Source organism: Solea solea, chromosome 10, assembly GCF_958295425.1.
Source record: "Solea solea chromosome 10, fSolSol10.1, whole genome shotgun sequence".
In the NCBI taxonomy this organism is placed as follows: domain Eukaryota; kingdom Metazoa; phylum Chordata; class Actinopteri; order Pleuronectiformes; family Soleidae; genus Solea; species Solea solea.
Genome location: NC_081143.1, coordinates 22758301 through 22774164, shown reverse-complemented (window position 1 = coordinate 22774164; position 15864 = coordinate 22758301). Strand labels below are relative to the sequence as shown.

General features: G+C 43.8%; 3 protein-coding genes across 6 annotated transcripts in view; 2 read left to right on the top strand and 1 right to left on the bottom strand.

Annotated features, from left to right (window-relative positions):
• LOC131466710 (girdin-like) overlaps positions 1-8283 on the top strand; it is a 29784-nt gene extending 21501 nt beyond the window's left edge. The window contains exons 16-29 of one of the 4 annotated variants that reach the window (XM_058640140.1): positions 265-395; positions 503-641; positions 736-909; positions 1539-1700; positions 1927-2204; positions 2294-2437; positions 2706-2892; positions 3022-3167; positions 3382-3474; positions 4215-4405; positions 4870-4950; positions 5575-5808; positions 5985-6050; positions 6326-8283. In XM_058640140.1, the coding sequence (XP_058496123.1) occupies positions 265-395; positions 503-641; positions 736-909; positions 1539-1700; positions 1927-2204; positions 2294-2437; positions 2706-2892; positions 3022-3167; positions 3382-3474; positions 4215-4405; positions 4870-4950; positions 5575-5808; positions 5985-6050; positions 6326-7383 (3084 nt within the window). In that variant the 3' untranslated portion in view covers positions 7384-8283. Of the gene's footprint in view, positions 1-264; positions 396-499; positions 642-735; positions 910-1538; positions 1701-1926; positions 2205-2293; positions 2438-2705; positions 2893-3021; positions 3168-3381; positions 3475-4214; positions 4406-4869; positions 4951-5574; positions 5809-5984; positions 6051-6325 lie in introns of all 4 variants that reach the window. The other 3 variants (XM_058640139.1, XM_058640141.1, XM_058640142.1) reach the window with 3 other exon arrangements.
• Positions 8284-9119: 836 nt separating this feature from the next.
• mettl26 (methyltransferase like 26) lies at positions 9120-12246 on the top strand. Its single transcript, XM_058640145.1, has 6 exons — positions 9120-9467; positions 10547-10709; positions 11447-11506; positions 11593-11660; positions 11764-11842; positions 11954-12246. The coding sequence occupies exons 1-6, from the start codon at positions 9274-9276 to the stop codon at positions 12008-12010; spliced, it is 621 nt and encodes a 206-aa protein (XP_058496128.1). The 5' UTR covers positions 9120-9273; the 3' UTR covers positions 12011-12246.
• Positions 12247-12423: 177 nt separating this feature from the next.
• wfikkn1 (WAP, follistatin/kazal, immunoglobulin, kunitz and netrin domain containing 1) lies at positions 12424-15810 on the bottom strand. Its single transcript, XM_058640143.1, has 2 exons — positions 14318-15810; positions 12424-14227 (listed from the first exon to the last, which is right to left on the bottom strand). The coding sequence occupies exons 1-2, from the start codon at positions 14582-14584 to the stop codon at positions 12719-12721; spliced, it is 1776 nt and encodes a 591-aa protein (XP_058496126.1). The 5' UTR covers positions 14585-15810; the 3' UTR covers positions 12424-12718.
• Between the last annotated feature and the right edge of the window lie 54 nt (positions 15811-15864).

The window sequence follows — 15864 nt, the reverse complement described above, 5'->3', positions numbered from 1 at the left end:
GATCACTACAGGTGCCCTCTGCCTGTGTATCATGATGTTGCACATATAAACATATGTTAAGATCTAAAACATGCATAATGTATTTTTTACTCCACAACATCATCCGTACTAAACCAGTCATGTGTTTGGAAATTGTCCCTCTGTTTTGATTGAAAGCTTTCATTCAATTTATGTCCTTGTATGAACTTGAACCATAGAAAGGCATCGCCTAAACAATCAAATGAAATTAGTCATCTAAAATCCAGGTATACTGTCTATTTCCAGGAGCTGGTGAGTGAGAAGCTCAAGGCCCAGCAGAGAGACAATGAACTGGAGAGGCTGAGCCATGAGCTGGAGGTGAAGGTCCTGAACCAGGAGAGCACAGAGCAGACTGAACGCGAGTCCCCAGACAACAGGTGCTCGGATACTGCTTCAAACTTTGTCTTTCCAATGCTGCAACCTTAACATGATAAGAAATGAGAGGTATTATAATGCCAAAGTCCTTCTTTACTCTATGCAGCAGGTTCAAGATGCTGGAGTCAGAGTTTTTGTCATCTTTGAAAGACTCACTTCACATCAAAGAGGACAAGATCGCTGCTCTGGAGGCTCGTCTGCAGGAATCCTCCACCCTGAACCAACAGCTACGTCACGAGCTCAGAGCTGTAAGTGTCCAGGCCTGGTGAAAAGACAAACTGAAAATCATGAGTTGTTTTTTTTTGCATATTTAAGCACCGTGACTCTTTTACAATCACACAGGTGAAGCTGAGCTATGAGGCTTTGCAGCAGAGGCAGGAGGAGGAGTGGACAGCTTCAAGCCCCAACCCTCCTTCACAGGCCAGCAAAGCAGTAAGTGAATGGCTGCGTGAAAGCCAGGAGGCCACTAAGGAACTGCTGAAGCTCAAAGACCGTCTCATTGAAGTGGAGAGGAACGTAAGTCGAAGCCAAAGCTAAAGTATGACCTATTAGTAAATTTATTTAAGCTGTACTGTAGTGTATAACGTGAGTTTTTCAGCTGTTCTGGAGACAGTGTGGACAAGTAACGTTACATTACAAGACAGATTTACAACAGATTAAGTACAGAAGCATCATAGAAAGCATCAGAACACAGTGCCTCACTGTGTGTTTTTGTATTTGTTACCTCTTTCTGAGTTTTTCTGATATGAACACATACCTCATCAGGACCAGGAGTCCTCATGGAAACTAAAACCTGGTCCTAATGTGGCAGAACCATATTTTTAGAGATGGTCAAGTTTAGGTCAACATAAAATGCCCCACCAGTGCACAATAGGTGCTCTTTTAATTTTCATCCCTTCCCTTCCAAATGTCTTTGCACACCGCTGGGCATTAGCTGATTATGGTTAAGGTTGGGGAAACTAGGTAAGAAGACTGCATTGTTTTAGAAGTCCACAGGGGGCAATAGCGGTTCAGCACTGGAGCCTTAAGGTGTGTGGTGGGCTTTAAAACATTCTCTTCTCTTCTCTCTTCTTCTCTCTTCTCTCTTCTCTCTTCTCTCGTCTCCTCATCTCTCTTCACACTGTATCCGCACCTCTTGAATACAGAATGCAACACTGGAGGCCGAGCGCCAGGCTACGCTGGCCCAGCAGAAGCAGCTGGAGAGTCAGTCCGACAGTCAGCAGGCTCAGATCCTCGCCCTTCAGAGACAGGCGGCCTCACTGCAGGAGAACAACACCACCCTGCAGACACACAATGCCAACCTGCAGGTACCACACCTCACAGTATGTTTAATGCTACAGTTCATAGTCCTGTCTGTGAAGACACTACACTGAAAGGCTTGCCAAATTTGGCTGTGTTTCAGAGGGTAAGTTGGTTATTCTAAATGGTAAATGGTCTATATACCGCTTTTCTGCTCTTGATGATCACTCAAAGCTGCTGCAGACATTCATACCATATTAATCACCAATTCAACTTTGCTTTCTTCTGCTCTAGGTGGAGAAATCTACGCTGAACTCACAGAGTGCGTCCCTCATGGCCCAGAATGCTCAGTTGCAGCAGCAGCAATCAGGGACAGAAACTGAGCGGGACATTGCCATACGGGATCGTGAAGAGCTGCGTGGTGTCTACGAGCAGCTGTTACGGGATCATGAGCGTCTCGCAGCTCTGCACGAGCACCAAGCCATGGAGTGTGAGGCCCTAATGGGCAAACATGGCTGTCTGAAAAACGCTCACCGCACTCTAGAGCTGGAGCATCGCACACTGCAGGACAGGTGTGGGAGAGAATAGGCAGGGCTCTATCGATAGACTGTCCGGGTATGAGATTCCTGTATTTAATGTGTGTGTTTGTGTCTGGCTGTAGATACAATAATCTGCTGCAGCAGCGAGCCAAGCTAGAAGACCTGGAGAAAGCCCTGAGGGAGGAGCAGATGAGGATGAGTCTGGAGAAAGAGCAGCACAAGAGCACTGCAGCTGAATGCTGCCGACTGCGCGATGAGAAGGACTGGTGAGCAAGCTCACTCAAAAGCGCCATGCACTATTGCTGGTTTCAGACATGTTTTCTGGAGAATGTGTGGACACAAATATCCACCAGTGTAATCTCTGGTTAATGCCCAAATGAGCTCATGTGAGAACACAGCAGGAGGAATTCCGGACAATGCACAACGTGTAAATGGGTGTTCTGCTCCGTGTATGTTGCATCCAGACCAACACCCCTGCTATTGGGAATCCCTCTCATCCATGATTGATTATCATTTGTGATTATTTTTTTTCAGGCTGAACCAGACGTACCGTCAGCTACTCAACGACAACGAGATGCTGACAGCCGATCACAAGGAGCTCAAGAGCCAGCTGAACGAGGCCAAGCTGGAGCACACCTGGCTGGAGGCCGACTACTCCAAGCTCAAGAAGGAGTTTCAGCAGGTGGACATCGCCTCCACAAAACTCAGCAACCAGTGTGAGGTAAAAGACGTGCACTGGTGTGATTATGAACAGAACTCATAATCTGTCTTTCTTTTTTTCTCTCTTTCTTTCTTTCTTTCTTTCTTTTTTTCACACACATTTACGTCAGGTTGTCTTTGTGATCTTTAGCTGCTGAGCCAGTTAAAGGGCAACCTGGAGGAAGAGAATCGACACCTGCTCGGCCAGATCGAGACGCTGATGCTGCAGAACCGAACACTGTTGGAGCAGAATATGGAGAGCAAGGATCTGTTTCATGTTGAAGAGCGACAGTATATGTAAGCAGAATATTACAGCGGCACTAGCATCAAACAGTGTGTTGTTGTCATTTACAGCAGACTGTGTTATTTTTATAAATGATCTCACACATTAAAGCTCAGTGTTTTAAATAGCTTCAGACTATGTAGGACACCAGAAACCCACATTACTTAACAGCAGGATCAGGGCATGTAATTGATGATCTATTTCCGCTCTGTGCTTATCTCTGTTCAGTGACAAGCTTAATGATTTGAGGAGGCAGAAGGAGAAGCTGGAGGAGAAGATAATGGACCAGTACAAGTTTTATGAACCCTCGCCTCCTCGCAAGTAAGTCATCTGTGAAAGTGTCAACCACATTATTTTGTTTATTACTAATGAATAACCTACTGTGACACTGAATAACTGACTCTGGCAATCACCAGCTAGTTGCAAACCTTCTCTGATGACTGAGCAGTTGGCAGGTGGGTTTTCACTGAAAAGCAGTGTCATGAGAGCAGTGATGATGAACCCAAACAGTAAAGTTGTGCATCGTGAAACCGAAGCACTGAGCTGTGAGATGATAGAATGCTTTGTAAAGAGGAATTACTGAAATGGATGATAATTCCATATGAGTATGTCAGCAGGAGGGACATAAGAGTATATGCAAGGGTAGAATGTTAAAGGCAGGTTCTGTTTAACAAAAATATAGATTTTCAGTTCACTAAGTCTATAATACTTTCATCCTCCATTTTGTCTGACTTCCCTTAATCAATACATTAAAATACAGAGGACCATCTCTTTGGAACAGTGTCTTTCAATCATTACAGATTTTTCTCTGTTCACTGTTTCGTCTTCATGGCTGGTTTTCGTTGCTGACTAGTGGGACTGTTGTTTAGTTTTCTTGGCTCCTAAGCTGCCCTGCACAATGCCTTACCTATATTGATTTCAGTTATTCTGTTACATAATGTGCAAATAAACCAAAACTAAAAATGTGTGGTGCCAGGTCAACTTGGCTCCGGTAAATAGGTTTTATCTGTGTGTGTCTCTCTCTCTCTCTTGTTCCTATTATGTATCTTCTCCCCCCACAGACGTGGAAACTGGATCACTCTGAAACTGAAGAAGCTGATCAAATCCAACAGCAGAGAGCAAGTAACGGGACGCCCCCCCACACCGACACACTCAGGTGTCACGGAGCCACACGTGTCCTGTCACGACAACGGCTCCCTGCTCAGCTCAGACGGCTCAGGCGATGCCGCTTCACCCAGGCGTAACAGTAACAGTAAGTGTAACCGCCTTGGATTCACCAGATTATCTCACAGACAGACGACATATTAATGTACATTTTTGTCTACACTACATATTAAGGGTTAACACAAAAAAATGAGATCTCAATAATTCAATAAAAATAAGTGTCCAAATCATCCAGAGAAATAATGGAGGTATTTCACTGTATTCATTGTGTTTACAGTCAAATAAATATTATACGTCGTGTCCAAACTGTCATTCTTCATAATGCATGACATGTGTGAACTTTCCTCAACAGTAACGTGTGTCCCTTGTGTCTTTCACTTCCGTTGTATTTCTGTATGCCCTTTCTACTTCCTGACACCTTCCTCCCTTGTCATTTCCTTCCCTCCCTCACCCCATCCTCTCTCTGTGTCTCTCTGTTTGCATCCTTCACCTCCCTCCAATCATCACCTCCTCCCCTCTCATGTGTCCGTGTTTGCTGTGAAAAAAAAAAAGCAACGCTGAAAATGTTTCCCCGTATGAGGAGCAGGCTGAAGGACAGAGACAAAGTCAAGTCCATCTTCCGTCGATCCATGTGTAAGAAAGACTGTGGTGCAGTGTCTGTAGCCATTTCTTTAACTCCTAACTGGATTAAAATGGATATTTTTATTTTTTTCCTCATCTATCACGTCACATACTGTTAATGTTATATTAACTTGAGTTGGAATTATCATCAGCAAAGAGTAAAATTGTGCTATTAATGTGTCCATCCATGGCAAAATCAATCATGACACTAATTCAAAATAATTTGCATGATTTAAGTGACAGTTGAAGTTTTTTTAATGTGTAATTATATGAGGTACTGCCTTAGCTGTACGGTCTCCTGCTGCAACCCTGTGTATTTTTAGCCACTAAACAAAAGGCTTACTTCACTTCATGAAAGGGGAAAAAAAGATTTTACTAGATAAATCCTTCATTAAAGTCTGTTTGTTTTGTATCAACACCTCATACAGTCACACTTAAAAAACCACAACTATCCAAAACAACACAGCTTATTTACTGCTTTATAGAGAATGACAGGTGGTTATGTCCTCACGCTTTTAGCACCACAAAAGAAATGCCTCATAGCTTCCATTACAATTTCACCTTACTACCACCTACCTTCTCCTCGTCCTCCTCCACTTCCTCCCTCTTCTACCATCTCTCACTCCAACTACGCAGCCATGAGCAGCTTGGCCTCTCCCGCAGCCTTGTGGGCAGACAGCTCACAGCAGCTGCAGGGGTCAGAGGCTGACATGGAGGGGGAAAGGAAGGGCACACTGACGTCATCCCTTACCACCTCCATCTTGTCCATTCTCCACCTTCATCAATCCACCACTCCACCATTGGGCCACCTCCGGGCTGCTGACAGCACACTGGACACTGTTCCAGATGTTTCTGAGCTGTGGGTGACAGGTAGAGGCATCCATCAACCATACGTTTGCTTAGTGTCATCTTCATTAGTTTGAAGTTAGGAAAAAACAACATGGTTGAGAGAAGAATAGCACTTTTTTATTTTGTAGTGCACTAGCAAGATGTGTTGGAAATATCACTTTGAGATATTCAGTGATATTGTGTTTTATGTCCAACAGATAAGGATTCAAATGATAGTGCGGTGCCACTTGGGTTTGAGGACAATGATGAGCTACAGAATCACGGTAAAGCCTCATTTAGAGGAAACAGCATGCATACAGATGTATTACCAGCTGAGGAATTACAGTAAATCCATCAAATCGTCATCGTGACCTTGTTTTATATTAATCTCCAGGCCAACAACTGTTACTCCAAGACTTGCCTCTGCTGCCCCTTGTCGGTCATTAACGATATAAAGCTTAATGCTGTTGACAGATGTTGTCGTGGCTGGAATTAAAGTGTGTGCATATATGTTTATGTGCTCTAAAACTCTTTAGTAAACATCATAATCTATTTCCAGCTCCGAGTGCCGCCCAGAGTCGAGCCCACAGTGAGAGCAGCGGTGAGTTCAGCATGAGTATGGAGAACGAGCCCTGGTCAAATGGCAGCAGCCCTGTTCAGCAGCCCCCGTCACACCATTCATTCTTCTCCTGCCAGTCACCCATCGGTGCCTCTACCCCTCAACACAAGAACAAAGCTTCCACCATTGCCATCAGTTCAGATCACCAGCCTGTACCAAAACAGAGTCTGGGGCTCTCTCAGGACTTCTGGCTCACAAGGGGTACAAGGAGCATCCGAAAGGGGTCAAGAGGAAAAATGACACGGCGCTCATCAGATTCAGGGGGAGCAATCGGTGGACTTAATTCCAAATCAGGCTCAAGCAAAGCTGAAACCACCCATGTCTCAGTTTGCTCACCACTCACTGTGCTATATGTTCAGGGGAAGTCATCCTCAATGTCTGGCTGCCTCAACTGCTTCTCTACCCCACTTGGGAAAGAGAGGAGACTCAAAGGGCCCAGGTCACCTAAAAGCCTCCCCCGTGCCAGTAATGTCATATCGACAGCAGAGGGCTCATCGCGGCACTCCAGTGTCCACAGTGACTGCAGGGTGAAAGCTCAGACAGACTCTCTCCAAGCCCAAGTTTCAGAAGGGAGCAATAGTCAAACGGAAACAGCAAGTCCGAATCAACAACCACAACCAGACACTAAAAACAATGAACCTGAGCCAGTTCCTCCTCTTAAACCTCCCAGAGACCCAGCAGTTGTCGTCCCCGTCGACTGCTCCAAACCCCCCGTGCAGGAGTCACTTGTTGGCTCCTCGTTCACTTTCAACTCCATCTTCTCAAACACGATCTTCAGTGATTCTGCGATCACGACCACGACCAACCTGGATGCGCATGGCAATCACCAGACGTTCCTATGTCAGAATCCACCTCCGGTGCAAAATGGTCCAACTGAGAGTCAGGAGGCGTCTCGTGACACACCACAGACGCCGCTCGATGTAGATAATGAGCAGAGTCAAAATGCAAAATGTGATGCTGGGCTGGATGAGAAGGACAGGTCACTCACACCTGCATGAGGGCAGCCTCCACATCACTGAATACCGTCTTTGTTTATTTGCCTAATCTTCCCTGGTCTTCCACGGTGTTCTGCAGGAAACTTTTAGTGTCTTGAAAAGGTTCTGTGTACTTAAAAGTTCCTGGTATTTTGTGGTGAAATCATTGCTGGAAAGGAGCCTTCAAATACAGCAGGAGGTTGCAATGCCCCAATTTACCACATCAGTGGAAGCACACCCTTCAAGTGTCTGCATTCCAGTATCTGAGTGCCCACTTATTCCAACCCAGTCTTATCCTTTTCTTGAATATTAAAATGTTTTTTTTTCAGATTTTTGTCACATTGCTGTGACAATGGTAACTGCTGGTTTCTTACTTCTTGACACTATGACAATATGAACAATTAAACAACTGTAGATCATTTTAAGACGCCTTAAGGGGTTCCCTCACAATAATGGTGTGTCTGCATAACTTAAGGTTCCACATATTTTTTCTGGTAGCCTGTCAGGTAAAATGTTGTACAAAGATTTTGTGTAATTATAAAATAAATTACAAACTTTGTAGGGGTATATAATATCTATTCACCGGATTTTGCACAGGTGCTGCATGATAGACTGAAATAAGGGATATTAAGTTTTTGTTTACCTTTACTTTACCACTCTGACATTCCTGTGTTGTGCTGTTTTTATTTATTCCCATCTGTCTGTCAGACAGACCATGAATGTTAACTTATTATAAGTTGCTGTTTTTGTGTCCCTTAGATTTGAATTCAACCTCCAGGAGAAATGGGTAAAACTTGCAATAAATAAATAAATACATATCGAATAGGATATGTCGATCAATGTTTGTTTTAGTTTGTAATTTGTTTTTTATGTTTAAATTATTTTAAACATTTATCCCATTGCTTCATTCTAAACCTTGTTTTAAGTCATTCTTTATATATTAAATGTAAATGACCTACATTTTGTCTCACTTTTATTGTGGAAGGTCCATCTATTCAAAAGCTTTTATTTTGAAAGGGTACAAAATAGTAGGAAAAAAACGAGAGAAATGCTCCAATTAAGGCTGCAAATGGAGTCTCAAGCACTTTTCGTGGTTTCTTTTAGCACCTGGCTGATGAGGGCACGAGGTCTGTATATGTTTTATCTTATATTGTGTATGTTTTGAGTTGTTTTTAATCTGAGTTCGTACTTTCGTGTTCATGTGAGTGTTATGCTAGTAGCATCACTTCATTATTATTCATTTAGCTTCATTAGCACAGTTAACCCTTTTACAAAGGAAAACTATAATTTGACGTTATTACAGTTGGTTTATATATACACATTTTATTGCAATATCCCCATATTGAAATGTTTAGTTTAGTACATTTAGCACTCCAGTAGCAGAAATAGCATTAAAAGGGCTAAAGGAGAGTAAAAGGGAGATAATTCCTATTGTCATGCGAGTAAAATTTTGTATTTATTTTATTTATTTGTCTTTTCACCAGCTCTTACAGGATAAATTAAGGGCATGTTTGGAGTGAATGAAGTTTTCAATAAAGCACTCATTAAAGGACCCAGACCGTTATTCGGCCAGGGATGCTGCATTAAATATTGTAAGTGCTTCCTGTTTAAGTTTAAAATAACCATTTAAATGTAAATGAGCTGTGTTTGGGCATCTTTTGAACATTGAATGACCACAGTGTTTGATAATGTGCTGGAAAAACACTGTACCTTGCTCTGCCACGCCCCCCTGTTCCTATAGGACGTAAGAAAAGTCACGTGAGTAAATGCGGAAGTGCGGCATTTTCGGTGCAGAAACAAAACATTCGGTTGTGTCGTCGCTGACTTTACTCAGTCTCTCTCCGGTGTTCGACGGTGGGTCTGTACAAACTCTACCGTATAGCTCGATACGGCTGCAACCGAGGGGTCGGGAAGATGCTGTGCGCCGCCGCCGCAGAGAGGAACAAGGAGCCCCTCCTGGCGGTTCTCCGGGAGAACGTGAACACCGGGAGATTCCTGCAGGCGCTGGAGATCTCCTCCGGTACCGGGCAGCACGTCACACACTTCGCTCAGACCCTGCGGAATATAACGTGGCAGCCGTCAGAGTATGACCAGCAGTCTATAGACAGGTACACACGATATTTATCAACGTATCTGTGTTTCTGCTGCAGCCTATTCACTGCTTACAAACCCGGTGTTTATTAGTCATGCACTAAAATGTTATATAAACTGTAGTAGTAATAACTTTATTCATGAAGCACCTGTCAAAACAGAATAAGAGTGTATTTTATAAAAGGCACTACAATATTTCTAAAAGGAATATTCAATGTAGGGCTACAACTAACGATTTTTTCATAGCTGATTAATCTGTCGATTATTTTCTCGATTAATCAAGTAATCGTTTGATACATAAAATGTTGGAAAATGTCAATCCATGTTTTTCAAATGTCTTGTTTTGTCCACAAAATTATTTCTTTGTTATATGAAGCAACGAGACCAGAAAATATTCACATTCAAGAAGATGAAAAATCAAAAATAGTTTTGTTTTATTTAGTATTGGATTAATAATAATCAGTGAATTGTTTCAGCCCTAGAATGTTCCTGCTTCTTGGTGTGTAACATTGAGTTATTCCATAGCTGTTTACTGGATGCCAGCTGCTCCCACAAGTGACAGACTTTGCCCCTTCAGACATTACAACATCTGTTTCAGGATCTATGCTTTTGTACCACTTGAAATTCCTCACAGTTCTGAAACATTCAGCCTTTTTCTGCATTTTTATCCCAAATGAAAGTGATTGGTCTGCTCTTAATGCAGGTTGTGATGGCAACCACTGTAGGGAATCTACATTTTCATTTACATTTACAGATTTGTCCAAGGTGACTTACAAGTGAACAACATATTGAGGTAACGATGTAATAAGGAACATTTAATGTTAACAGGAAACCATTCATTAAAGGCTACAGTGCATACAGAGACATTTGTTAGCGTTATGGCACAATTCCCAGTCAAACGGCCAAAGTCTCCACGCAAAATATCATCAAAAGTGAGACCAAACAAGGCTTTAACAACCAGGAGTAAAAATCAATTCTAAAACTCTCAGTCACACCTGTGATGTATCACTGATACCACATGGACACAGAACACATGAAGGCAGACTGTGCTGGCAAGTGCATTCACAACAACAATGTCTTTTGTTTCCATTCTCAGTATAGAAGCGTACAGAGCTCACCACAAGCTGAACAATGTGAAACCTGCCATGCACCTGGATGCTTCTCTGCCCCATCAGTCGTGGGGAGGGATCCAGCCAGAGAGCCTCGATCTGGTCGTCAACATCAACATGATCCACATTTCTCCCATGGCTTGTACTGAGGTAAGAGTTATTTTATATGCTCGTATACTCTACATGTTTAATTTGTGGTATTTATATAAACTGCAGTTGTAATTTAATTGTGCACCATTTGTATACTCACAAATACTACAATTTAAACCATCTCCTTACTATTTTTTATCTTTAAACAACAAGTTTAAAATCATTTGGATGAGTCACTAACTAGTAAATTGCATAAATAGATTCCCACTCTGCACTTGAACCTGTGTCCTTGCACTATGTGGGTTTGGTGAACAAGTAGAAACACTGAAAATATTGTGTAACTTGATGAAAGTCAGTGACTCAATCTGTCAGAATCGGGCCCAGCAAGTCCAAGAATAATTTCGGACTGAGGTCAGTAAAGATTTGGACGTCATCAATCATCCGCTTCTGTCTGTGGCACGTTTGCATATCTGACCACTGCGGGGGACAGAGCCTTCCGTTTCCAAGACCAAGATATACGTATATATATATATATATATATATATATATATACATACATACATACATACATACATACATACATACTGTACATATATATCACCACAACAATTTTGATACATAACTTGCCAAGTAATTACTACAAGCAATGGCTATTTATAATATCTGCCTCAGGTCTTTCACTCTCTACAGAAGAGCAAGAACAAAAAGGGTTCAGTCGCTCTTCCCTTCCTGCCACTCGTCCTCTTGTCACGTGTGATAATATGTTAGTGCCTGAGGACATTTCTTTTTACTAACAGGGTTTATTCAAAGGAGCCGGAGCAGTGTTGAAGCCGCAAGGTCTTCTATTGACATATGGGGTGAGTGAAGAAAACATTTTCGATTCCTAAAGATGCACTCACTGCATTTGTCAAACGTAAACATGGTTGTGTAACTGTGGTTTCAGCCATATGCAGTGAACGGTCAGATCACCCCACAGAGCAATGTTGATTTTGACTACAGCCTACGGCGAAGGTAAAATGATCTAATCACAAAAAAAAAAATCACCTACATGGTAACTGCTGGAAGTGTGCGATGTTGGGTGATAATTAGAAGTTCTATTTTTAAATCTTTTAAGGAATCCACAGTGGGGGCTCAGGGACATCTCCCTGCTGAACTCGTTAGCACAGAGAAGCGGTTTGTTCCTGGAGAAAATGGTAATTAAACTGCTTGTTTGTTTCCTTTTGAACACAAAAACAATTATTATTATTATCATTATTATTATTATTGGTTTACTAATGTATGATGCATTTGTTTCCTCTCACAAGGTGGACATGCCGGCAAACAACAAGTGTCTTCTGTTCAGGAAGGAGAGTTTGGTGTGAAGCGTTCAGTGGTTGTCCCTTCTCTCGCTGTGGATCAGTTTGGCAGCAGATGATCAAAGCGCCTTTACTTACACCTGAAGCTCACATGCTTTGCCACATTTGCCAGAACTGTGAATCAGTCACGTTTCCCTACATTTTAATACATAACACATGCGATTCCATTAGTTGGTCTGACGTATTCTACTGTGAACAGTGATAAACTATATTGCACACATGAATAAAATTAGTAAGAGTCACGTGGTTGTGTACAGTATTACATTTAACGCAAGACAGCCACCTACACTGTTAAATACCTTCATTTATTTTGCAGAGAATGTCGGTAAAGCTAATTTAGCAGAAGTGCTTTGCAGAGAGTTGTGAAAAAACGAGCTGGACGTTAAATCTTGACAGTACAGTATTTATCACAAGGGAATCTATAGAAAACACACTAAATGAAAGAGCCCAAAATAATAGGAAAAATATAGAAAACATGTCAAAACGAATAATATCTATATTTAGACTAATTTTAAAGGAGCATTTCTGCATTATTATAAATCTGGACACATCTGGAATGTAGTACAACATGTGCTGTGATAAATATACAACACGGATTGTTTAGTTCATAAAATGATCTCTCTCTCACTCTGAAAATGTTGATGCTTTACTTGCTAGTACTTAATGTAAAGCTGACCACAGACGCTCTGTGATCAGGTTTAAGTCCGGGCAGCACTACAATGCCCCACAGGCCTTTTTGCTCAGAACCTCCCGTAGCCTCTTGAGTCTACGTTCAGTTATTGCTCGGACGTAGCTGTCCGACTGGATGACGGCTATGCCATCCTGCACCACACCCATCACCAGCAAAGGGTTTTCCTCCATGGTAATGTTGGGGCAGGGACAGCTCCAGTCTATCTTGGCGATAGTCACCTCGAGGTGTTTGGTGTTGAAGAAGGTCAGCCCCATCTTTTCATCTCTCAGGACCTCCTCCAGGCTAAAGCGAGCTAACCCAGAGTCCAAATCCTCCACCAGCTCCGTCAGTCGCCCTACAATGGCAAAGTCACTGCGGCATAAGCTGGGCACCATTTTCCCCTTCACTCGACAGGTCTTACAAGGTTTCCTTTTGGGCTCTGGACAGTTTGCTTCACACTCCTTTTTGGTGCGGAAGCTGTTGGCATTCCCATGGCAGCCACCATAGGCAAAGGCTTGGCACTCCTTCATGATGGAGTTCCAGGCCCAGCGTGCCTCCCAAGATTTACAGGGTCCCTGAACAGCAGGCAGGAAGCAGATGCCCATTCCCGCTCTCTGACAGGAGGCTTTACACTCCTCATAAGTCTCAAATCGGTTGCGACTGTCGTCACATCCACCGTTACTGAACGGCATACAAGATCCCAGCTTGGTATCATAATACCAATCCACGTGGCGTTCTCCGCTGCACACCCTCAGGTCTACGTCAGCCAGACAATCTGCCGGTGAGAACGGTCTCCCCATGGGCATCTCAGGATCCTCAAAGAAATCATCATCGGCTCGACGGATGACGGACAGCGGGTAGTCTGCGTGGAGAACTCCTGCTGGGTTCCGTGCGATGCAGGTGTAGATACCTGTGTCCCACACCTGGGCGTTGTAAATGACCAGCTGTCCGATGTTTGTGATGACCACGTTGCCATACATCTGGTCAGGCCTCATGACCAGCCTTTCTCGCCGTTCACTTTGTTTCTCCCATGTCACGTCAGGTTTTGGGACTCCAATGACGTCACAGTGGAAGCTGACTGTGCCGCCGACGTAGATGGACTGATGGTGAGGGTTGGAGTACAGAGCTGGAGGCAGAGGCTCCTCCTGAGACGATGTAGGTGTGGGATTAGCTGTAGTGTCCTGAGGCAGTGGACTGGTGTGCGGCCCGGCAAGGTAGAAACGACAGGGGACCACATTCAAAGAGACCCCACGGATGCAGGCCTCTGCGTCCATGTAGCAGCGGTTGAAGTAGGTGAGGCCATCTGAAGCACAGGTGAAGTTGGGCTCCTTCTCGCAGCGGTCCTGACATTTGCAGATGGGCTGCCCCTCCCAGATGTCACAGGTTGCTCCTTGCTGGCTGCAGATAAAGCCCTCACAGGTCGCTGTGGACGTGGGGGTATCGTCGCCTTTGCCTCCACCTGGCTGTGCATAGGAGCCATCAGAGAAACGTGCAGCCACACAGCTGTTGAGGCCACAGACGTTAGTGCAGCATTTCTCAAAGTCTGCACAGTCCTGCAGAAAAATAAAAAAACACAATGCAAAGAAAGTTTTTCAAAGATAAACAGAAAATGAATTCATAATGTTCTAAATCGCAGACATCACCTCGTCAACGTTGCATTCTCTCTCGCAGGTGCTTTGTGCATCAACCCAGAGGTTAGAGTTCAGCTTGTTGGGGCAAAGTCCTTCATGTTCAACACTGGATCCCGCCACACTTGCACACAAAGAAAAGTCGGAGAGTTCGCAAAGCAGGAGCATCAACAAACACGCACATATCCGACTCAGTCCTGGGATTTTTGAGTTGGGGGCGTCACTACAGTGTGTTTCTTTAAGATGTATATCCTTCAAGAGCTGACGAGAAATCTTATACATTGTTGCCCGTTTGCATTATTCTCCCAAACGGTAATTCCATTCCTTATTTAGGTCCTCAAATAAAGGCAGACAATTACTGTCGATATTTTTTCAAACGTAGTCATCCGTGTAGTGCGTAAAAGTCAAGCTGTGCGCAGAGAGGAAAGAAGTATTCACACGCAGCGTGTTTCCCTGGGCTGGATACTCGGTGAACAAAATATATACGGAGAATAAGTTTTTAAAAAATAAATTAAAAATGTGGCTTCATGAAATCATCGCCTTCATGGTCAAAACAAAACTCGTGCAACAATAGACAAACTCTCATTCAGGTCGATCCCCTCAAACAGCGAAATAAGCGAACGGAGAAGCACAATGAGAGAGCGAGGGACGCAGCATCAGCCTTTCACAGTGTGAATGGAGGTGGAAAGGGCAGCCCCTCTCTGACCGCCCCCATCGTCGTCCGGAGTCTGAAACTTTTATGAAGCAGAACCGTGCGCCAAGCAACTGGACAAACATTGTAAAAACATCAAAGAAAGCGTGGGGTCGTGGTGTGGCAAGCTGTCCCAACAACCGTGCGCACGGAGCCAAACATTCCGGTGAGAAATCCAACGTAAAACGCGTCCAGACAGAATTTATAGAGGTGTCATTCATAAACAAGGTAATGAGCTGCTTTCTCCCCGAGACACTGGCGTTGTTGTTGTTGGTTATGTTTCCACGGTTAAACTCGGGCACGTCCGGCGGATTTGCGCAATATGCAAACACATGGGAATAGTGGATTCTGTGCGCAAACCAAAGAGCACTTTGTGAAAACGTGTTCTGATTTTACAGCACAAGGCGCGTCAGGTCTCGCAAAACATGTTGTTTACGTGCTGCTCGTCTAGACGCCCGTCAGTTTACCACAGACCCGCATTCACACGCAGCTCAGAGATGCCACGGTCAGGTGGGAAGACGTAAAGTCACGCATTTTCAATAGTGTGCGACTCGCATCTTTGTCCCGGCGCCGCTCAGAGGCGATGAGAAGCTGCTCCCCGCATCTTTTCATTCTGCGTGACCCCCGCAACCTTTGGATGACTTTTGACCGCGCCCCATTCATGATGTGCTGGTTATCCAAAAACTGGCCAATAACGAGAGAGAATCTAATTCATCTGCAACCCCAACCCCCCAAATCACCCCCGGGATTTATAACACTCCAGCACCCACGACCCCCAAAATGGACAAAGGGGACAAAATATTCCCACAATTATAACAATGACATTGCAAAAAAACAAATGTTTGAATGAAAAATCGTGGCAATGTGGCGC

Bases quoted from the DNA above. Each gene is read 5' to 3' on its own strand.
- mettl26 (XM_058640145.1), top strand. From the start codon at position 9,274: ATGCTGTGCGCCGCCGCCGCAGAGAGGAACAAGGAGCCCCTCCTGGCG. The intron at 10,710-11,446 runs GTAAGAGTTATT...TTTTACTAACAG, and splicing joins CTCCCATGGCTTGTACTGAG to GGTTTATTCAAAGGAGCCGG. The intron at 11,661-11,763 runs GTAAAATGATCT...AAATCTTTTAAG, and splicing joins GACTACAGCCTACGGCGAAG to GAATCCACAGTGGGGGCTCA.
- wfikkn1 (XM_058640143.1), bottom strand. From the start codon at position 14,584: ATGTATAAGATTTCTCGTCAGCTCTTGAAGGATATACATCTTAAAGAA. The intron at 14,228-14,317 runs GTGATGTCTGCG...ATTTTTCTGCAG, and splicing joins GAGAATGCAACGTTGACGAG to GACTGTGCAGACTTTGAGAA.